The 18,466-nt window shown below is 39.0% G+C and overlaps 1 protein-coding gene across 4 annotated transcripts; it reads right to left on the minus strand.

The window, feature by feature from the left end:
* Nucleotides 1–1,738: 1,738 nt before the first annotated feature.
* Nucleotides 1,739–18,459, minus strand: POLR3G (RNA polymerase III subunit G). Of its 4 annotated transcripts, XM_075136453.1 has the most exons (10): nucleotides 15,541–15,665; nucleotides 13,406–13,501; nucleotides 11,812–11,995; nucleotides 11,336–11,447; nucleotides 9,242–9,304; nucleotides 8,431–8,481; nucleotides 7,819–7,920; nucleotides 4,920–4,990; nucleotides 3,946–4,074; nucleotides 1,739–3,472 (listed from the first exon to the last, which is right to left on the minus strand). In XM_075136453.1, exons 4-10 carry the CDS (start codon nucleotides 11,406–11,408, stop codon nucleotides 3,386–3,388), a joined length of 576 nt encoding a protein of 191 aa, XP_074992554.1. In that variant the 5' UTR covers nucleotides 11,409–11,447; nucleotides 11,812–11,995; nucleotides 13,406–13,501; nucleotides 15,541–15,665; the 3' UTR covers nucleotides 1,739–3,385. The 4 variants fall into 4 exon arrangements, with proteins under 4 accessions (XP_074992554.1, XP_074992551.1, XP_074992555.1 ...); XM_075136450.1 differs by lacking the exons at nucleotides 11,336–11,447; nucleotides 11,812–11,995 and adding an exon at nucleotides 18,367–18,459 and having other exon boundaries at nucleotides 13,406–13,535; nucleotides 15,541–17,889; XM_075136454.1 differs by lacking the exon at nucleotides 13,406–13,501 and having other exon boundaries at nucleotides 15,541–15,609.
* Between the last annotated feature and the right edge of the window lie 7 nt (nucleotides 18,460–18,466).

Below are 18,466 nucleotides of genomic sequence, written 5' to 3' on the forward strand. Positions count from 1 at the left end.
ATTTATAATTCAGAGAGTTAACTTTATCAGAAGATACAGGAGGTCTCTTTCCAAGATTGTAGGACTCCTGGTACTGGCTTGGCTTTCTGCAGGGTGCAGGGATCTTTGCTGGTTTTCTACAAAGTACAACACAACTGGCATCATCACATGTAGCCTGAACAAACAGGGTAACTGCTCTGTATGGAACTTACATCTGATTTAAGTTGAAATCTTCAAAGTTAGTCTTTTAGAAACTCACTTGTTTAACTTAAAAAAAACCCACAAAACAACTGAGTGGTAAATCGTATTTTAGATTAATTACAACACATTGTTGATCAGGCAGTTGGTTTTAAATTTAAGTGCATATTGCACTGTTGGATCATGTAAAATGTAAATGCTTTAAATCTGCTATATTTTGGAGTATGTTGTCAAAAATAGTCTTTGTATAACTTTTATAGAGGCTGAAAATACAACTTTGTAAAATAATCCTGAATGAGGACAGAAGTCTTATTTTAAATACCTCTGCTCCTCTGCTTTTAGAAGAACATAAGTAATATATGTAAAATAAAGATTTTATTTTAGACTGCAGTGGAAGTGGTGCATATAATGTATTCTTAGCTCTATATACTTTGCATGTTCTATTACAGAAGGCCACTAATTGTATTTATTTTGGCTAGTTTTTATGTATGATCTAAAAAATCCTTGGCTAACAAGTATTTTGTTGGCAGTAGCTGCATACAGCATTCATATCTAGCATACCGTAACTGGAGCCATAATGGTTTATCCTGTGCATGCCTTGTAGAACTTGGAAATTTTCTGCATTAAGTTCTGAGAATTTGTTAGCTCTGTGAAATGAGGATTAAGAAATAGGCATGAAAAATTAAGGTCGGGATCAGTGAACTTCTTAGATTGTGATCTCCCTACACACTGAAAGCAGTGCCGCCTTGTATGAAGCAGCAATGTTCTGCTATGCTGTGAAGGTAGGTTCCCAAAGTTTGCTGAGACCCAAAGAACGGTCTAAGTTTTGTTAGCACTATGGGCTTGCAATAAATTCCAAGCAATCGGAAAATCAGCTTGTAAGAACAGCTGCAAGTGTTATGCCTCCGGAAGAGCACAACCTGATTTCACTTCAGAAGTGCCTTGGCACAGAGCTGTATCATTGCAGAACTCGGCATGCTCATAAGCATGGCCTTATTTGCCATTGTTAAACTAGGCCCAGAGGGTCCATCCTAAGACTCTGCGGTTCCCCCTGGAGGACAGAGGCGGCTATAGTTCACCTCTTAAAGGTCTCAAAAAGACCCGATTTCAGCCAGAGCGGTACTTCTCAACAGTACAGCAGGGAGGCAGTTGTCTCTCCCATTAGCAGTACGATGAATGAAGAAGGTCGTTGGCCCCCAGTGTCTACTACAAAATAAGGTCTTATACCTGCTCAGGCAAGCCACAGCTCGTGACCAAACTGCACCTCAGGCAGTAATGCTTTTTCAGCATTAATTCTCTAGTGCTGCCTGTGGCAAAAGCCATCTATTTGCATTCCTTGTGTGAGAGGCAAGGAATCTTGTTTACCTTGCATAGGGGGAAACAGCTGGTACAAAATAATACTCGTTATACTTGAGGCAAGCAAATTTAATTGTCAACATGCTTACCTTGTTCACAACATCTGTCTGTCTTTTGTGTATCACATGCAAGAAACAGGCACACCTGTTTAAGAAACAACTGCTGGCATGTGTGATGTTAAAAGAAAATGATCAGACAGAATACATTTCCTATGCAATGCAGCAGAATGTTTATTAAATGTTATTTGTATAGCTATGAACACTTCAAAATAAAATTCATATACCTCTGAGGTGTGACCTGCATAGCATTTTAGTTTCATTTCCTTTACATCTGATATGAATTTTATCAGAACACTTGAAAGCTACACCTGAAGGAACAAATTCTTATTGCATACAGAAGTTCACAGAATAATGCAGTACGGTTTCCCGTCGGCAGTGAGGTAAAGTACTGCTTGACAAAACGCCAAACTTGCAAGGAAAACTTCTGTACTTGCCTTTGCTGATAAGAGTTGGGTTTGTTTTAAAACTGTTCTTTCATTAGACAACACTAGTTATCAGGAATAGAATGTTTTAAAAAAGTAAAAAAAAACCCAGAAAACCAGAACACCCCTTGATCAATAGTAATATAATAACACTGATCAATAATAAAACTGATCAATAATATTTTGTATCATCAAAGGACAGCGGGACACACAGAATGCTCTGTCATTTCCTCAAGTTTTTAATCTCAGGAATAAGTTTTCTATACTTCAGCTGTTGGTTCTTAAATAAAATTAATGTTTCCAAACATTCTGGTTTTGCTATTCTCATACTTGTCTTGTTTTCCTAATTAAAACCTCATGCATCAAAATACTTCACCATGTTCTTTTCTTACATTTTTGGGGTTTTTTTGTATTGAATTGCTGTCTGTTAAGTTTCTGTCTTGTTTATCCAGTAGGAAAGTAAATAAATGCATTAACAATTACATAGGTAGCTATCATCTGCCAGCTCACTCAGCAGCTCTGTGAGGTAGGAAAGTTAGTACCGACTTAAGAAGTGGAGAAACTGAGGTGAAAGGACTGAAATTCTCATCACTGATCTGTGTGCCACTGGTGAAAACTAGGATTCCATAATTTCTCAATCTTAAATTCAGCCATATATACTTTCTAAATTACCCTTAATTATTACTTAACACTGATACATAAAGATAATGTAACACGTTGTTAAATACTACAGTTTCTTTTTACCAAAATACTAAAAATAATGAGTTCTTTTAACTAGAATAATAGCTCTTCAAAATACTCTCATTATTTTGTCCATCTAACTAAGGTCCCTTCAAGTCAGTTTATATTGAAGTGCTTAGTGGTCAATTATTTTCAGTCACCTGAATTCAGAAGTTACATAAATCCCTTCAGAGAAGTCAGCTGCCAAATATGAGCACAGCTTATGTCCATAAAGGCCATATCTCTTTTTTGCTGCAGTCATCAAGAATTTCACTACTATTTTCAAGATTTGACTGCTAAAGCATAGAACTGACTAGTGCAAATGCTTAGGCACAATTTCGATTAAAATGCATACATTCTTTTTCTGTGCAGAGGCAATACAATGGTATATAGCTTACTCCATCAGTAGGCATTCCAGAGAACCTTAAAAAGGTGCATGTCTGCAAAACATTTGGCAAAAGAACAAAACAAAGGATCCCGTATCCTGTTTTACAGCATAGTACAATTAAAAAGAATTGTCCAACGTGTTTTTGGAGAGTATACTTAAAACCAACAGAGCTAAAGCATTAGTTCTGTTGATACTCAGCCTACCTCCAGAATTCTACTTCAAGTAGTGTAAGGCTTGAGCAGCGTGCCACCTAGCAACAATAGCTAATACGTTGCTTCATCCATATTGTCATCACTGCCAGCACCAAAGTCATCTCCATCTTCAAAATATGAAGAAATGTAGTCATTTTCCTAAACAAATGGAAAAAAACATCTGTCACTGTATCTTTAGAGGAGACAATTTATGAAAGAAACATACTTAAAACTGCACTTGAGCACCCACATTTTGAAACAGTAATAGGAGTTTTTTTCTTTCCTTATTTCTTGGGAAAGAAAAAGGAAAATATTGTAATGAAGTTCTGATACCTATGAAAGAAGAGGCATCACTGTTTTAGTGATGAAAATGAATAATTATATGTATTGACTGTAGCAGGACACATTCCTGCTTGCAAGACCTTTTTTTTTCAGAGCTCTTTGGGAATAACAAATCTAGAACACCCACTTAACTACAACACAATGTGGTGCAATGAAGAAAATTAACGTAATAATGCCTCTCACTACAACTCTCCCGCAGCATCAGAGAAGCTAGGGACATTTCTTTGGCTGACAGCCAACACACTAGTCAATGAGTGGGATCTGTGTAAATAGGAAAACTAACATTATACCTCTTCATGCTCCTCTTCGTCATACTCCTCTGGTTCTTCTGCTTCTTCATCATCTTCACCTTCTTTGTCTTTTGTTTTGTCTTTCTCATCTTCAGATTTTTCCTCTTCATCATCCTTCTTTTCCAACTCCTGTGACAAGGCAATCTCCTTTACAAGATAATCGTGTGTTACAGCAACAGCACGTCCTCCACACTACCAAAATGTCATGCTGCAGTTAACAGCAAGACACCTAGCGTAACAATGTTGTGCAGAAGTTGTTTGTCAGTATTTAAAACAACATGATGTGAAGCGGATCTTAAGTCTGAAAAAGTATGTGTGTGTAAGAAACTGAGGTGTTGATTTCTCTTTACCATCCGCTGCTGGAATAACTGACAGTAGAAGGCCATGTCATACCTGATAAAACGCCACCACATACTGTATATAATCATGTCTCTGCACCAAACAACTGATGGATCACCAAGAGAAAAAATACAAGGCTGTTTCACCTTTAAGCTTCCCATTCTCAAATGGTGGGTAGTCGCCTCCAAAACCGAGGTCACTTTCCTCCCAAGTTTCTCTTTCTGTATGCTTCTTCTCTCTCAATTTATTGAACTGTTTAATTTCTAACATCAGTAGACTGGCAAAACTTAAAAAAAAAAGCAATAGATCTAAAAGCTCTGGCACCAGTTCCTCCTTCAATAAGCTCTAATAGTAGCTCTGCTGTTCACAATTAGGCTACATCACTATCCCGTGAAGAGCAACTGGTTGTTGTGTTCAAACAGCAGCAAAGAAAATAGTTTCTTCACAGCCAGGCTCTATCCTCATCCTCTCCTTTGTGCTATCACACTGCAGAATAGTCGTCTGTCAGAGTAACAAGACAAGGCCAGAAAAAGACTGCTCTGGTTATTCCATTTGGTACTAAAAAACATACTAAAGGTTTCCTTTTCCTTCAGCAATTTCTATTGTACAATTTAGAAAGAGTATGCACATCTTACCTCAATTTTTTTCAACACATCCAGATTGCTTTTAGGCTCAGAGCTTTTTGCCTTTTTTGGTTTTGCACCTGCTGAAATAAAATACATCACAATTATTTTTCTAATATGGATGAACACAAATTCTTTTCTTTTATTTGCTCTTAAGAGTTTACATCTTGAGAATGCCACGGAAATCCCATACCATCTGTATTAAAATTACCTTAGACTTTGAGCTACATCATTCAGAGATGTGTAAATGCCTGATTTATGTAAGCAATGCCTATGGGGCCAGTCTGAAATTCACTTTGAACATACAGTTGACCAAAGGTTTGGCCAAAGTATGATGTTCAGCTTCACAACATACTTTTCACCTACGTACTCACAATATGTTAAGAAACTAGAATAGAATCTCAATTGTTATTTTTCATAATCTTGAAAAGATAAAAACTCATTAATGTTACTAATTTATGCAACACATTAATGACAGCTGGGTGCTTCAGATAGATAGATAAAAAGGCAGACAGCAGAGTTTATTAGATCCAACACAGCAGGCATGGTTACTGCAGCTAGATGGCTTCTGGACCACAGTTGGCTCATCTAATGAGTCCACAGTGCGTATTTTCACCTAGTCCCTTAATTCATGAACACCGTCTTTATCAAGTTACTGCCTACAATCCAACCTCATTATGCTACTTAACTATATGGTGGAGAGAAGGTCAAAAATAGCATTCCACGTACCAGGTAAGAGCTACCTGAATTGCAGCACCCTACACTAAGGGAATAGCTGCCCCAATTCCAGGAGTGCAGTTTGACCAGTAGATGAGGAAGAACAGAGAGGTCCATACCGAGAGATGTTAGTGTCTTTAGAAAGCTCTGTGAGACATCCTGCTTCCATGATGTAACTGTCTTTTGGCTCTGCTATATTCAGCACCATCACATAAAACTTAAAACACAGGGCTGTACCTACCAGAGATCAGCTCTTCTCAGCAGGGTAACACTGCCTGTGTAAGATGCCATATTGGTATAGCTGCACGGCTTCTGATGGACAAGGCAGCTTCAGACAAGCTAGCGTATGTAACTTGCATTTTTTTTAGGCTAGGCTGCACCAAGCAATATCAGAAAGGAAAACAGTGTGCATCGGTGGAAGGGATATCCTTCCTGGTGCAAACAGTAACCCCATGCGGTTATGTATTTTATCTGGTGTAATACTTAAGGAAGCAGAATGCTAGGAGCTGCTGAGAAGACAACTGTATTTTGTCAAAAGCATTTGTCCTAAGTAACATTCAGTTCATTTCAGTGTTTTGCCTAGGAAGGGATTATGCCTAGGAAGCATTGCACAGAGCTGAGGGGAGTCAAGCTGCTCTGTAATAACATATGAACAGTGTCAAAGCAAACACATCCAGAATGAAGCAGGCTTTTAAGAAAAACAAGTGGAAAGTGCGTTTCAAAATTATCATTTCCGCACAAACCCCTGCAGGCTTTTAGAGATAATGCCTATAGAACAAACACCCTGGAAATACAAACAGACATGCAAGATCTTTCCTTAAATGATAGGCATCTCTGGAGCTTATAATAAAAGAGACACTGACCCATCGTTAGTAGAACTTCAAGCAAAATAGCTCCTTACATCCATTGAGGTGCAATGGAATACAATCTTATCTTTCCAAATACCTGCTCTTACAGTACTTGGGTTTAAATGCATATATCTGATTGCTATAATCACATGCATATAACTGGCCTACAAGAGCTGAACCCAATCGATGTTTTGGGGTTTTTTTTGTTTGTTTGTTGGGGTTTTTTTTTTGGCAGGCACTGCTGGTATCTAGGAAACTGTGGTCCACAGCCCAGGGTAAGTGTGGGAGAGATGTGGAATTCTACCCAAAGTTTTGTCACTAAGAAGGCAGGTGGTCAGATCTTAGGTTAAAACATTCAGGGAAACCAGAAAGGGGGAGGGAGGGGGGTGTAAAAATGCAGCCGTCCCCCTACATGTAGTAATCCCAAAACCAATCCTGCAATCTACAAAGGTAGAAAGGTAGGAAGAATGGTAGGAAGTCTGAATTTCAGTGCAGATTCTCTTGACTCCCTTCATCTTTGTTCCACTCCATTATAAAGTGTCACCTAAGATGGCTGTCCTCAAAATACAACAAAGATATGTACCAGAAGGCTAATGTGTCACTGATCAGCTATTTACAAACCTCCTGAGTCATATTTTTGTATGGCCTCTGTACTGCATCAGGATTCCCCCAAAAAACTAAAACCACATGATTTTTGCTTTTAGAGGAACCTATTTTTTTTATCCAATCAAATTCTGATGGTCAGCTGACCTTTGCCATTACAACTATGTAAGAAAATGTACTTTTAAGAGCAAATCGAGAAACTGACGCAAAAGAAAGAGGAAAAATCCCCCACAGTGAGCAGTGATTCTCTCTTTGATGATGATAATCACAACATTATTGTAACAAGGAATAATAAATCGGCATTTATGATTTCATTGGATTATGGGGAGCTAGTTATTGCGTATAGGCTTGTAAAAGCCAATGCAGTTTCTTCTTCTTAAAAAAAAAAGCAGGTAGGTACTGGTTTCATTTTCAGAAATTTTGCAAATAAGTATTTAATTTTCAGTTGAATCTTGCAGTCTACCTTTAGTACCATGCTTCTCAATGACACTCTTAAAAGGAACAAAGCTTCCAGCTGAGCCAGTCTCCATGACTACTGCACATTCCCTTTTCTTTTTCTATTTTATCCTTGAACTGAAAAATGACACATGAAGGACTTGGACAAAGAGAACAAGCAAGTAAACAATTATATGTAACAGAGAGCTAGATACAGGAGGCCAAGTGTTATTTCACATCAACAGACTTCTACAGAGAACTTAAAATAGCCGTCATGCATACTAGAAAACACTTTGAAAAACAAATACACATATGATGCTGTGTAATAAAAAAGTTTTTTCCTGTAAGAACAACCAATACGAGCTCCAACTGCAGTTGAAGGATCTGGTTCACAATTCTGCAGAAGAAAGCTGAAAATAAACAAAAAAAGTAAAACCAGGGAAAATAGAAACTAACCTACATTAAATCACATATAAAAGGCTTAAAAAATGCAAAAGTCAACCAAATCATAAACAAGATAATTGAGAAACCCAAAATGTAAAGGAAATCTGAACAGCCAGCTATTCATTAAATAGAGGAAGGATGAGTGTTGACTAAAGATACAAACTTTCAAAAGAAAAAGTTTTGTGGTTTTTTTTAATATTTCACTGTTACATATCTCATATGGTAATATGGTACATCAATATGAAAGGCAGGAAAGCAAGATAAAGCTGTTCCAGTAAGTTAAAACATCCTACAGAAGCAAAGCAAAAACCACAAAAGACAGGCACACTAGTAAATTATTTAGAAAAAATCTGCCAAAAGCCTCATTATTTGGACTAATGAACATTTCTACCATTTTTTTTCCCTAACCAGCTCCAGTATGTCTTCTATCACTCAGCTAGTGTGTACTAAATGCTTCTTAAAAATATATAATATACCTTTTTTGGTCTTTTTCTTTGGCTTCATCTCTCGTGGGAGTCTTCTCCAATCTGTACAGAAAATAGCTTTAATACGTATTAATGATGATTTACAGCTGTAATCCTCCCCCTGCCTCCCACCAAGGAAAGGCAGGGGCCCCTGTTGTGCTTGATCCTATTTACATGCATGCCTAAGTGTTTTTGCACACAACAGTTTATGGAATTCTAGCTGTACTTTACATTGAGGAACTGGTGTCAGGAGTGGTATTTCACTGACTTGAAAGGTAACAGGCACCTGCCCCAAAGAGATAAAGTTCAGCCCTTCCAGTGGCCCACGTGCCCTTCAATTTACATTCTATAATTAAGTTTGCAGTAGTGAGCTAAACAGATATGGTTATGGAAGTTTAATGTTATAAAACCCAGCTACCTGTCACTGAGACAGCAGGTTGGGTTATTTTTAGTAACATCAATGTTTACTCCCAGTTCAAAACTGGTATCTGCATGACAAGTAAGGGAGGAGGAAAGCTAGAGTGAGAGCTAAAGCTTGCATTTTTGCTGCAAATCAGTTGTTTCAACTGAGTAAATAAATAAAATCAGATTTTTCTTCTTTTTTGGAGGGGGGGGAGGAGGGGACAAAACCCTACTTCACCTTGATTTGAAAACATGCAAAGGGCATAACTCCCAACAGGGAATACATGACTTGGTAAGGATTTTACCATGACTTGGTAAGCAATACTTTTTTATTGCTTGAAAAATAATGATTTAACATTTAAAAGAGCAGAACATTTCACAGGTTAATAAAGAATTAGCTTTTGATAATCTCAGATATTACCTGGGGTCCATGTTGCATGCTCCTTTTCACTGTCCTGGTACTTTTTACTGTACCTCTCAATTGCTGTAGAGAAGGATACAAAGAGTTAATTAAAAAGTCAATCCAGACACTGTCCTTGATATTTTCCGGTAACTAAACATACAGTGTATTTTTTTAATCCCATGTTGAACTCTTTCTTGTGCTGTTGTCAAACACTTAAAAAACAGTTTAATGTCACTACTTTGAGCAGTTCTCATGATAATTCCCAGGACTAATCATTTGCTAAGTACTTGCAAGACCGGAATTTTATATTCCCCAAAAAAAGGCAAAACTCCCAAATATTGCTTTGCATTTTTGGGGTATCTCCTTTCAGTCAAAATGCCCTCCCCCCCTCCCCCCAAAAAAAACCCTCCAAAAACATTATAATTTATACTTCTATCCTTGGCAAGCATGAAAACATAAAATGCAGATATAGTCAGGGAAACTAGGTTGAAACATCAAATGAATGCTAACTCTCCAACTCTTTAACAGTTTCACAATCAAACCTTTGCTACAAAACCAGTCAGTGACATTTATTACCACTGTGCTAATCATAAAGAGTATCAGAAGGCCGCGTCTCAGACTGATCGTAACAACTCCCGAGACTTTAAGTACTTCTGCATGGCAAAGCTTTGCAGGGTAACAGAGATGTGTCCTAAAGAGTAGCAACATATTTTAGTCCATTTAATCTCGTTCCAGGCACAAGAACTAAACCGAGAAATTCACTGTAAATAATACAGTAGTTACACAGTGTAAGTACATCCATTTATACTACTGCAAAAAAAATTTCTTATACAATCTCTAATGACAAAAGCAGTATCAAAACTTAAGTATTTTTAAATCAGTCCCATTTTTTCTTACCAAATTACTATGCCCAACTGCAAAATCCACTTAATGCAAAGTTATTGATTCTGGTTGCAGTAATAACTGCAAGGATAATTTTTGTGCGTATTGTACAAAACATGGTACAAAGACAGTCTGTGACCTTTACAGTCAAAGACTTCTAACATACTCACCAGAGAAAAGGAAGGAAGAAGGAAGGCATCAGAAATGAAGCTCAATTTTAAACTTAGTTTTGATGAGGGCAAGCAGAAGACCTACATAAAACTGTGCAACAAAGAGCTTGCATTCAAAATTGACAGTATCTCAAGGGGCATTTAACGTAGCTGTCCTTCACAGATGCTGCAGGATACTGTCAGCACAGAGAGGGAAAGAAACTAGTAGTTTTGATTTCAGCTTGAGCCTCTTCAGTGAAGAACTAATTACTGATGCCATCAGTAAAAAAAACATATCTCCCTGACTCTCGCCACTCACAGCTAAGGAATTAATTCCAAACCACTGCCAAGGTGACAGTCACCCAGCCATAACAGGTATACGTACAGGAAAAATATGAATGATTCATAGCTTATGAAAAGAGGAAAGTAGAGAACTTACTACAGAATAAGCCTGCTACTCGCTCAAAATGAGTGTTGAAATGAATGATGAAAATCTATTTTACACGGCATACTAACATATCAAAATTGCCAGGTAGTATTAGACGTGGCTTTCATTTACTACCTGAATAATGAAAGAAAGATAGATAGCTATGTCCTAACTAATTAAAATGTTTCCCTTCTCACACTTCAAAGGACCATGTGCCTCACAGATGTCGTGCTGAAGGGTTTAAAACAATCCATTTGCTCTTGTAGCAAAGCCAATTTAAGAAGTTTCTCCCCACAGTCCCCCTCCTGCCTCTCTGTTACTCCTACCAGATGTTTTGACGAAATACAGGGGAGGAAAGGGCTGTAAACCAGATAACAGAAAAGATCAGTTAAAAATAATCTACCTTGGGGGAAGAAAGTGATTTTCTTCTGCTACATAATGCAGTCCCAGACAGAAGTGCATACTGTGATTGAGATTAAAGCAAGCTTTTTAAGCTGCAGACCACCATTGATGTAATTATACCCCACCCCTCAGATGAGGCATTTTTGTGCAACTACAGGTTCAGTAAAAAGTTACCTCAACTTACCAACTTACCCTTGGGGAAACAATGAGAACATCTGACGCATTATTTGAGTCTATCAAGTGGCTGTCTACCTGCTTTCCCTGCAACTGCCCGTTTTTGTAGAAAAACAGTCCTCAAAGCTGGCAGTTCTATTAAGGTGCACATTCAGCAACAGAGAGAGATCACTCCACCTCAGAAAGAAGGCTGCAGAAACAAAGACGATTTTGAGGTGAACAGTAAGAACTATCATGCGAGGCAAAGTTGGAAAAGAGAGAGAGTATATTCTCATACAGTGGTTGATTCCTTGGAAATAACCCTGACTAGTGCTCAAGCATAGCAGTTTCCTTTTTTGTGCCTCAAACGGAAATAGCAAACTTCAAGCCTGACAAAGATCAAGAGCATGGCAAGCCTCTGGTGATATGAGAATCCAAAGAGACTGAAATTTGTTTACTCAGAAGATGAAAGAGGAGATGTGATAAAAGAGTAATTTGGAATTCTTCTACCATCATAAAGGGATCTAGAAATGAAGATCAGATCCGTTCTCCTTGCCTCATAAGCAAGGTTTTACCTGGCCGCACCGTCAGGGTCCACCCTGGGCCGTCAGCTGCACTACAGCTGCCTGCTGCGTCCCGGTGACTGCTGGGCTCCAGCTGCAGGTCAGAGGAAATATTCTGCCTTTTGTGAGCCACAACGTCTGGTCGGCAGTGTGTTCACTGCTCGTACTGCAGAGTGCTGCTCCATTTTAAACAGTGCTTTAGTACAAGAACAAGTGGACAATCAATAAGGTGTGTTAATCAGTGTTACATTCAAAGCCCAATAAAAAAATATAGCACGCCGTCTCAAAAACCTCTAGAATTCACCACTACGCCATGAACAAAAATTACCAAAAATTCAGAGGGGATTGGACTATGTACCTGTATCGTATCTACATCATGAATATTCAGTCAGAAAATACTCTGATGGTTTTGGGGTGGAAATTAAACTTCACGTTCTAGGGTTCAAGTCAGCTCTCGTTATGCAAAATCAGCGCAAGATAGCAAAGAAAAGATTATCCAGTACTTGGCCACTTCGGATTCCTTAAACTTTTTTGTAATGCTTTTTAGCGACTGCCTATTGCACTGAGTGGGCCTAGGGACCGACTCATGCGGCATTTCCTAATATGCTGTATTTCCTATTTTGCTGTAACAGCACTTACCATTTATATTATTTAGAACAAGCACTCAGGAGGATGATAGAACCAGGCAAAAATCACTAACGAAAAGCAGCACTCCTCACAATAATAACCTCCTGTGACTGCTAGATTTATAATACCCCGACAGCAAGGTGAACAGACATTAAAGTCTTCCTACCCTGCTCCTCTTTCCTTCTTTCCCACTAGCTCAGTTTTCTGACCAGGAAGCTTGGATTTTAACAGTATAATGATGTATGACTGGATGCAAGTATAGCAGAGCATTTATTGTCATCAAACAATTAACAAAGTGGTTAATTTTTAAATACATGTAAGCAAAAGACATTCTTAGGTCAAGTAGAATAAGATCAAGCTTTGGCTTCTAATCCAGCTCTGTTTCTGATGCAAACCTCAGTAAATAATTTATCCACATCTCAATCTTCATATTTCAGGTGACTTGCCAGTAATACTTAACAGATCTTTCCTCAACAGACTTAGGGAAAAAAAAATTAGTACCTTTTAGAATGCCCAGCTGTTAAATATAACATTGATTTTTTAAGAATGTCTTTACACAATTAAAATGGAAGCTGAATTTCAGCACCGGTATTTACTACAGATTTCTTTGCTCCAATGCAAAATTTTTAGGGTATTTTAACACGTAGAAATGCCTGTTTCACTTGTATTTGTTAGCATGGAGTTGAAAAGACTGCACATAGTTGGTCTAAATGTTTCTTACTGTGTATCAAATGGAATAGATGTTCGATACCTCTCTTTTTCACACAGTAGTTGCTTTCCAGTTACAGCACTTGTGGGTGTGACTCACAACTTCAGGAGGTGTAAAAGCAGAAAAATTCCATATTATCTTAAGCTGCCAATTTTTATTCCTCATTATCAGTACAAGATACATCTTCAACACATGCATTTCACTACATCATCCTTCACGGAATAATAACCACTGTAGATATAAATAAAAATAAAAAGCACACAAACAAACCTTCACGATCTTCTTCTACTGCCAAAAAATATGGCATTTTTTTCATAGTTCCTCTAAGATCTTGTTTTAAGGCCAACATGTAATCTTCATCTTCTCCTGTTTTCAGAGGCACTGGTTTATTGTCTGTACTCTGTACAAATTATGTTTATTATTTATAAGGTCTTAATATCCATCAAAACTATGCATTATGCTACTTTGCAAGTATACTTTATTGCATTCTGACATGCATAACTATGTTTACAACTAAATTTATACCTTCTATGACTTGGCTGTATGTTTCTGCAAAAATACATCAAGAAATCAAGGGAAAAAAAACCTATTAAAACTGTGAAATAGTCATTCATAGTCATGTTAAGCTTTTAATTGCCAAAAGCAGTTTTTCACACCAGCCTAACTCAGAAACCACTGCTTCTCTCTTCAGTCTGAGTAGCGCTGGCCTTAACCTCTTCTAAAACAGTGTTTTAACTACATTAAGTATGATTACTCTGAACAACATGGACACCCTTTCCGTGACTATTGTCAGAGACACAGGTTGTATTGTCACACAACCAGGTAGCACACAGACCCTCACACAATCCAGTACCTATCAACTGAATGTAAATAAATTGTTAAAGTTTGGATTTTGGGGGTTTTTTTTTTGAACTATGAATCTTGAAATTGGGAAAGATAAATAAGCAAAAACAGTTGTAAAAATATACAGAAAACTACAGCTAGAGACAGAATTATAGAATGGATGTTGTTTCTCTCACACGACAGATGGTGCACAATCAATACCTGAGTGGTAAGTTGCAAAGCACAAACTGCTATCGCAAGCCCCAGAGCTGGATCATGAAAGCAGTTTACTGTTTCCAGCTGTATGCTAGCTGGCCAACATTTTAAATCACTAATGCTGCTAGTGGTAAGCTGATGCTCCTTAATTGGGTTTCTAACTGCATTTACAGGAAATTCATAAGAACTCAAAAAGTGGCTATTAGAAACATAGCAACAATTCACTGCTTAAAATAATTTCAGTGTACGTCAGTCAACAACTGTAATATACTTTTGGTCACTGCCTAATCATTAAATCTAACTCTTGAAATTTTTATCGACACTAGTTATGCCACTGGGTTGATTTTTTTGAATGGCACTAGCTTTCCCCTGGAAAGTTTAACTTAGTTCTGAAACTTTGTTCACAGAAGGAAGAAAGCATCTTTAACTTCTCCACGGCATACACTAGATATACTGGGGCTAGTAATTCTCCCACAAGCCTGATCCACCGCAGACTGTAACTGCAGAAGCTGTAGTTCACACAGAATTCAGTTTCTTTGCGCTATCAAGCAGACTGCAACATTCACGTTAGGAACATGGCTTAGCACCAATGAAATCACACAACTTAATCGTAAAGGTGGACTAAGAGGGTATACAACACCTGGTTCAGTAAGTCAAAATCTTGGGTGAAATAACTATTCAGAGAAATCTCAGCATAGCACCAATTATATGCCAAACTTGCAAGTTCTGTATCATAACAGGTGAGATTGAGAAAAATTTCATGCACCTTGATCAAATCCTGACATAACTGGGAAGTTCTCTTACGTGAAACTGCAACACTGTTAAGACTACTTTTCAGCCTCAAAATTGTCCAAGCTTCCCTGCACAGCAAAACTCAGTCAGAAAATGCTCTTTCTTCCCCTTTAATTTTCAAACGCAACAGAAATGCCAAATCTCTTCCTTAATGACATAAAATATCTTTCAGTTATTTTCAAATTCTGGCTACTGAGGTACAAGACAATCACCCAAAATCTTTTATGTTTGCATCAACGGTAAATTTCTAAAATCAGCAAATCAGCTTCAAGGACTAGTGTAACCCCATTTCAAACAAACTCAGATACCCAGTGTTTCCATTACTGTAATGTCCAGAAAACCAAATCATGATGAGGGCTTTAACAAACTAATATCTTGCAAGCAATCTAGGATACAACAGTTAGCAAAGGGACAGGAAGCAATAATAAGAAAAACAATTATTTATATTAAATGCTTCAAAATTGACCTAAAGTGCTTAGGGTTGTTCACGTATTTCATTACGTTCTCTAAACACGACTCTGAATACACTTCACCTGAACGCAGAGAGTGTGCTCTAAGACTCTTGCTGTACTTACAGGAAATGGCGGTGGAGGCTTACACACGACATCAGGTAGAGCTGCACCTTTAGTAAAGCCAATAGCCTCAATGTCGAAGGTAAACGCAGCACGTCCTCTTCCTCTACCTGACCCAGCCATCTGGAGTTACTGAAAAAGTTAGATTTTTAAAGATTTATTTTTGTTACATATATCAAATACATGTATGTATTACCTATAAAAGTAATGTCTAACAAAGAATACAGTAATTTTAAAACCGCTCTCAAAGATCATTTTAAATAGCAAGCCATTTTTAATGCCCATCTTAGGTTCTCCCACATACTATAAACGTGGTAGGTGCCTAAAATCAATTCCATTCCCTCATTTCTGCTAGCCTCCACTGCATGCCTGAAATTACCTCCTAATCTAGGAATTTTAAACTTTCTTCTTCTAAACCTTAGATACACTGACTTAAGTTCAATCAGGATAGAAGAACCAGAAACAAAATAAGATTAAAAAAAAAAAAAAGAAAAAAGAAGTTCAAGGACCCTGAACTTTCCGTGAATACATTTTGCAGTTTCTGAACTTCTCGCCAAAAACCAGTTTGTGTTTGTGACTCATGGCTTTATTGTTCTTCTGATTATTTTTTTTCCTTTATCTTTGTAACTAGTTTTGGGTACTTATAAAGAGCCAAAAGCAAAGAGGTTCAAGGTAAAAGCATCAAAGGACTTTTCTTCACAACAGCTCTCTCTGCTCCACTCCAGAGTATCTGCAAGCTAACTGCTGACAAAAGGTGGTTGTTTCTAACTAAAATATTTCACCGAGGACATAAAAAAAAAAATAGCCTGAAAAACTACATTTGCAGTCACATCTCACCACCTTCACTATTACGCCAATCTCCAGCTGAGGATTGTATGACCCATGGGCCAGCAAGTAAAGCAAAATGTGAGAAATACATTTTTTGCAGCGGAAGATGCCAGGAAATGGAACCCAAGTGAAGCCTGGCTGAAGCAATGCGCTACCGCTCACTCCTCAAGACTACATAAAGATCAATTCAAGGCCCCAGCCCAGAAATCCCATGTGCTGTTCACCATTAATTGCAAGGTTACCGTATTGCACCCTGCTTGGTAAGAACATGTCTGTTCTGGACTCACTGCTGTACCTGTATCACTACAACTATTCCCACCATCAGTGTGCAGGTGAGATAATAAGAAACAGCACAATAACTACAGCTTCTCATACACTTGTCTAAAATAACAAGGAATCCAGGAGAGAATTATGATTAGGAGCAAAGAAATGCATGCTTAAGATTAAGATCTTTTAAGATTCCCCCAAATGGAAGCAATTTTTATTAAATGCCAGTGAAAACCAGGGTGATGCAAGTATTTTCCCACTTTTTATTTTCAACGGGAATAAGCTCTGCTTGGATAAAACAAAATCACATTATATATTACCACATCACTCAGTAGCACAGAAAACGGTCTAAAAATAAGCAGAAAGACCTAAATAAATCATTTTAAGAAAGGCAACAAAGCAAAATCTAAGCCTGAGCATTTAATTAACTGGAAATAAAAAAAAAAGGCAAAAAAGAAAAAAAGAAATAGCAAACATTTGAAAACAGAATGAAAACCAAGATGTGAGCCTGGCAGAATGGAGAAAGATAAAAGATAGAGTAAAGGCCCAAACACAAGCAATTATATTATCTAGGTGTGAAAAAAGGGAACCAACAACAGAAGACAACAAAAAAAATAGTTAAGGGAGATGTCCAGCTAGCAAGGAGAGGCACACTGTTTGCATTAAATATAGTGAATTTAAAGGTCCATTTTTAAAATGCTCCTTTAAAATCAGTTCTCTGATTTTCCTGAAATAGCGCATTAGTCTCATGAGAAGTAACAAGCTTTAAAACTAGCGGTATTTCAACTCTGCAGTTTTACTGAAACTTGTGACTTTTGCAAGCATACCATAAACTGACAGCGGCAGATGACCGGAGAAATTGTGAAGGAAAAGCTGAGATGCACAATTAAGTGACCAAGCATGACAAAGTTACCACGACAACTAGTGTTTTGGCTGCCGCGAGGGATGCCTAATGGAGCAACTGGACCCATTTTTGTGTTTACGGATAGTTTGGGTGTCGTTTACTCTATAAAAGAGGAGGCGAATTTCAGATTTAAGCTTTTAAAATCCTTTCAAAACTACGTACGCTGTTGCTCGGGCAGTCAGTCAGGGGAAGGCTGCGGAGGCCTTCGGGAGGGGATGTGGGTGGAATCGCGGTCCCCGCCGGCTGCGAGGCGGCTGGTGCGACGGCGGCGGGCGTGAGGAGACTGGGCGCTGGGACGAGCTCTCGTTATCGGACCTCTTCCTCAGAACAAAACTCTGGGCTGCGTTCGGATCCTCGATTTTCAGAGGCAATCAGTGGAAGGGAAGAGCAGATAAAAGAGAAAGGACTGAAATCTAAACACTGAGATTTGGGATTTTTTTTTTGTTTTTTCACCTGATGCCCCTGAAGGTAAAAGAGTGAAAATACTCCTCACGACGGCCACAAGCCCCCGCCATGTGAGAATACACCCCCTCGCGCCTCCCTTCCCCTTTCCCGCTCCGTCTCCCCGCCCGCCGCACCGCCACTCCCGCCCCAAGCCGCCGGACACCCCCGGAGGGTCCCCCCGCTCCCCTCACGACCCGGGACTTTACTTCCCCCTCCGCAGACGGGTCTCGGCCGCCTCCCCCGGGCAGCCCCCGAGCCTGTCACGACAGGGAAGCCCCCTCGCTCCCTCACGCAGCGGCTGAGGCCCCCCCGCGCCCCCTCACGGCTCCCTCGGCCGCCCCTCAGGGCTCCCCCGGCCGCCCCTCAGGGTTCCCCCGGCCGCTCACCCGCCCGCCGCCGCGCTCCGCCCGCGGCTGCCGCAGTGGGCCGGACCCGGGGCCGCCCCGCCCGCCGCCGCTGAGGAGAGCGGGGCCGGAGGCGGGGGGG

Source organism: Calonectris borealis, chromosome Z, assembly GCF_964195595.1.
Source record: "Calonectris borealis chromosome Z, bCalBor7.hap1.2, whole genome shotgun sequence".
NCBI classification, from domain to species: Eukaryota; Metazoa; Chordata; class Aves; order Procellariiformes; family Procellariidae; genus Calonectris; species Calonectris borealis.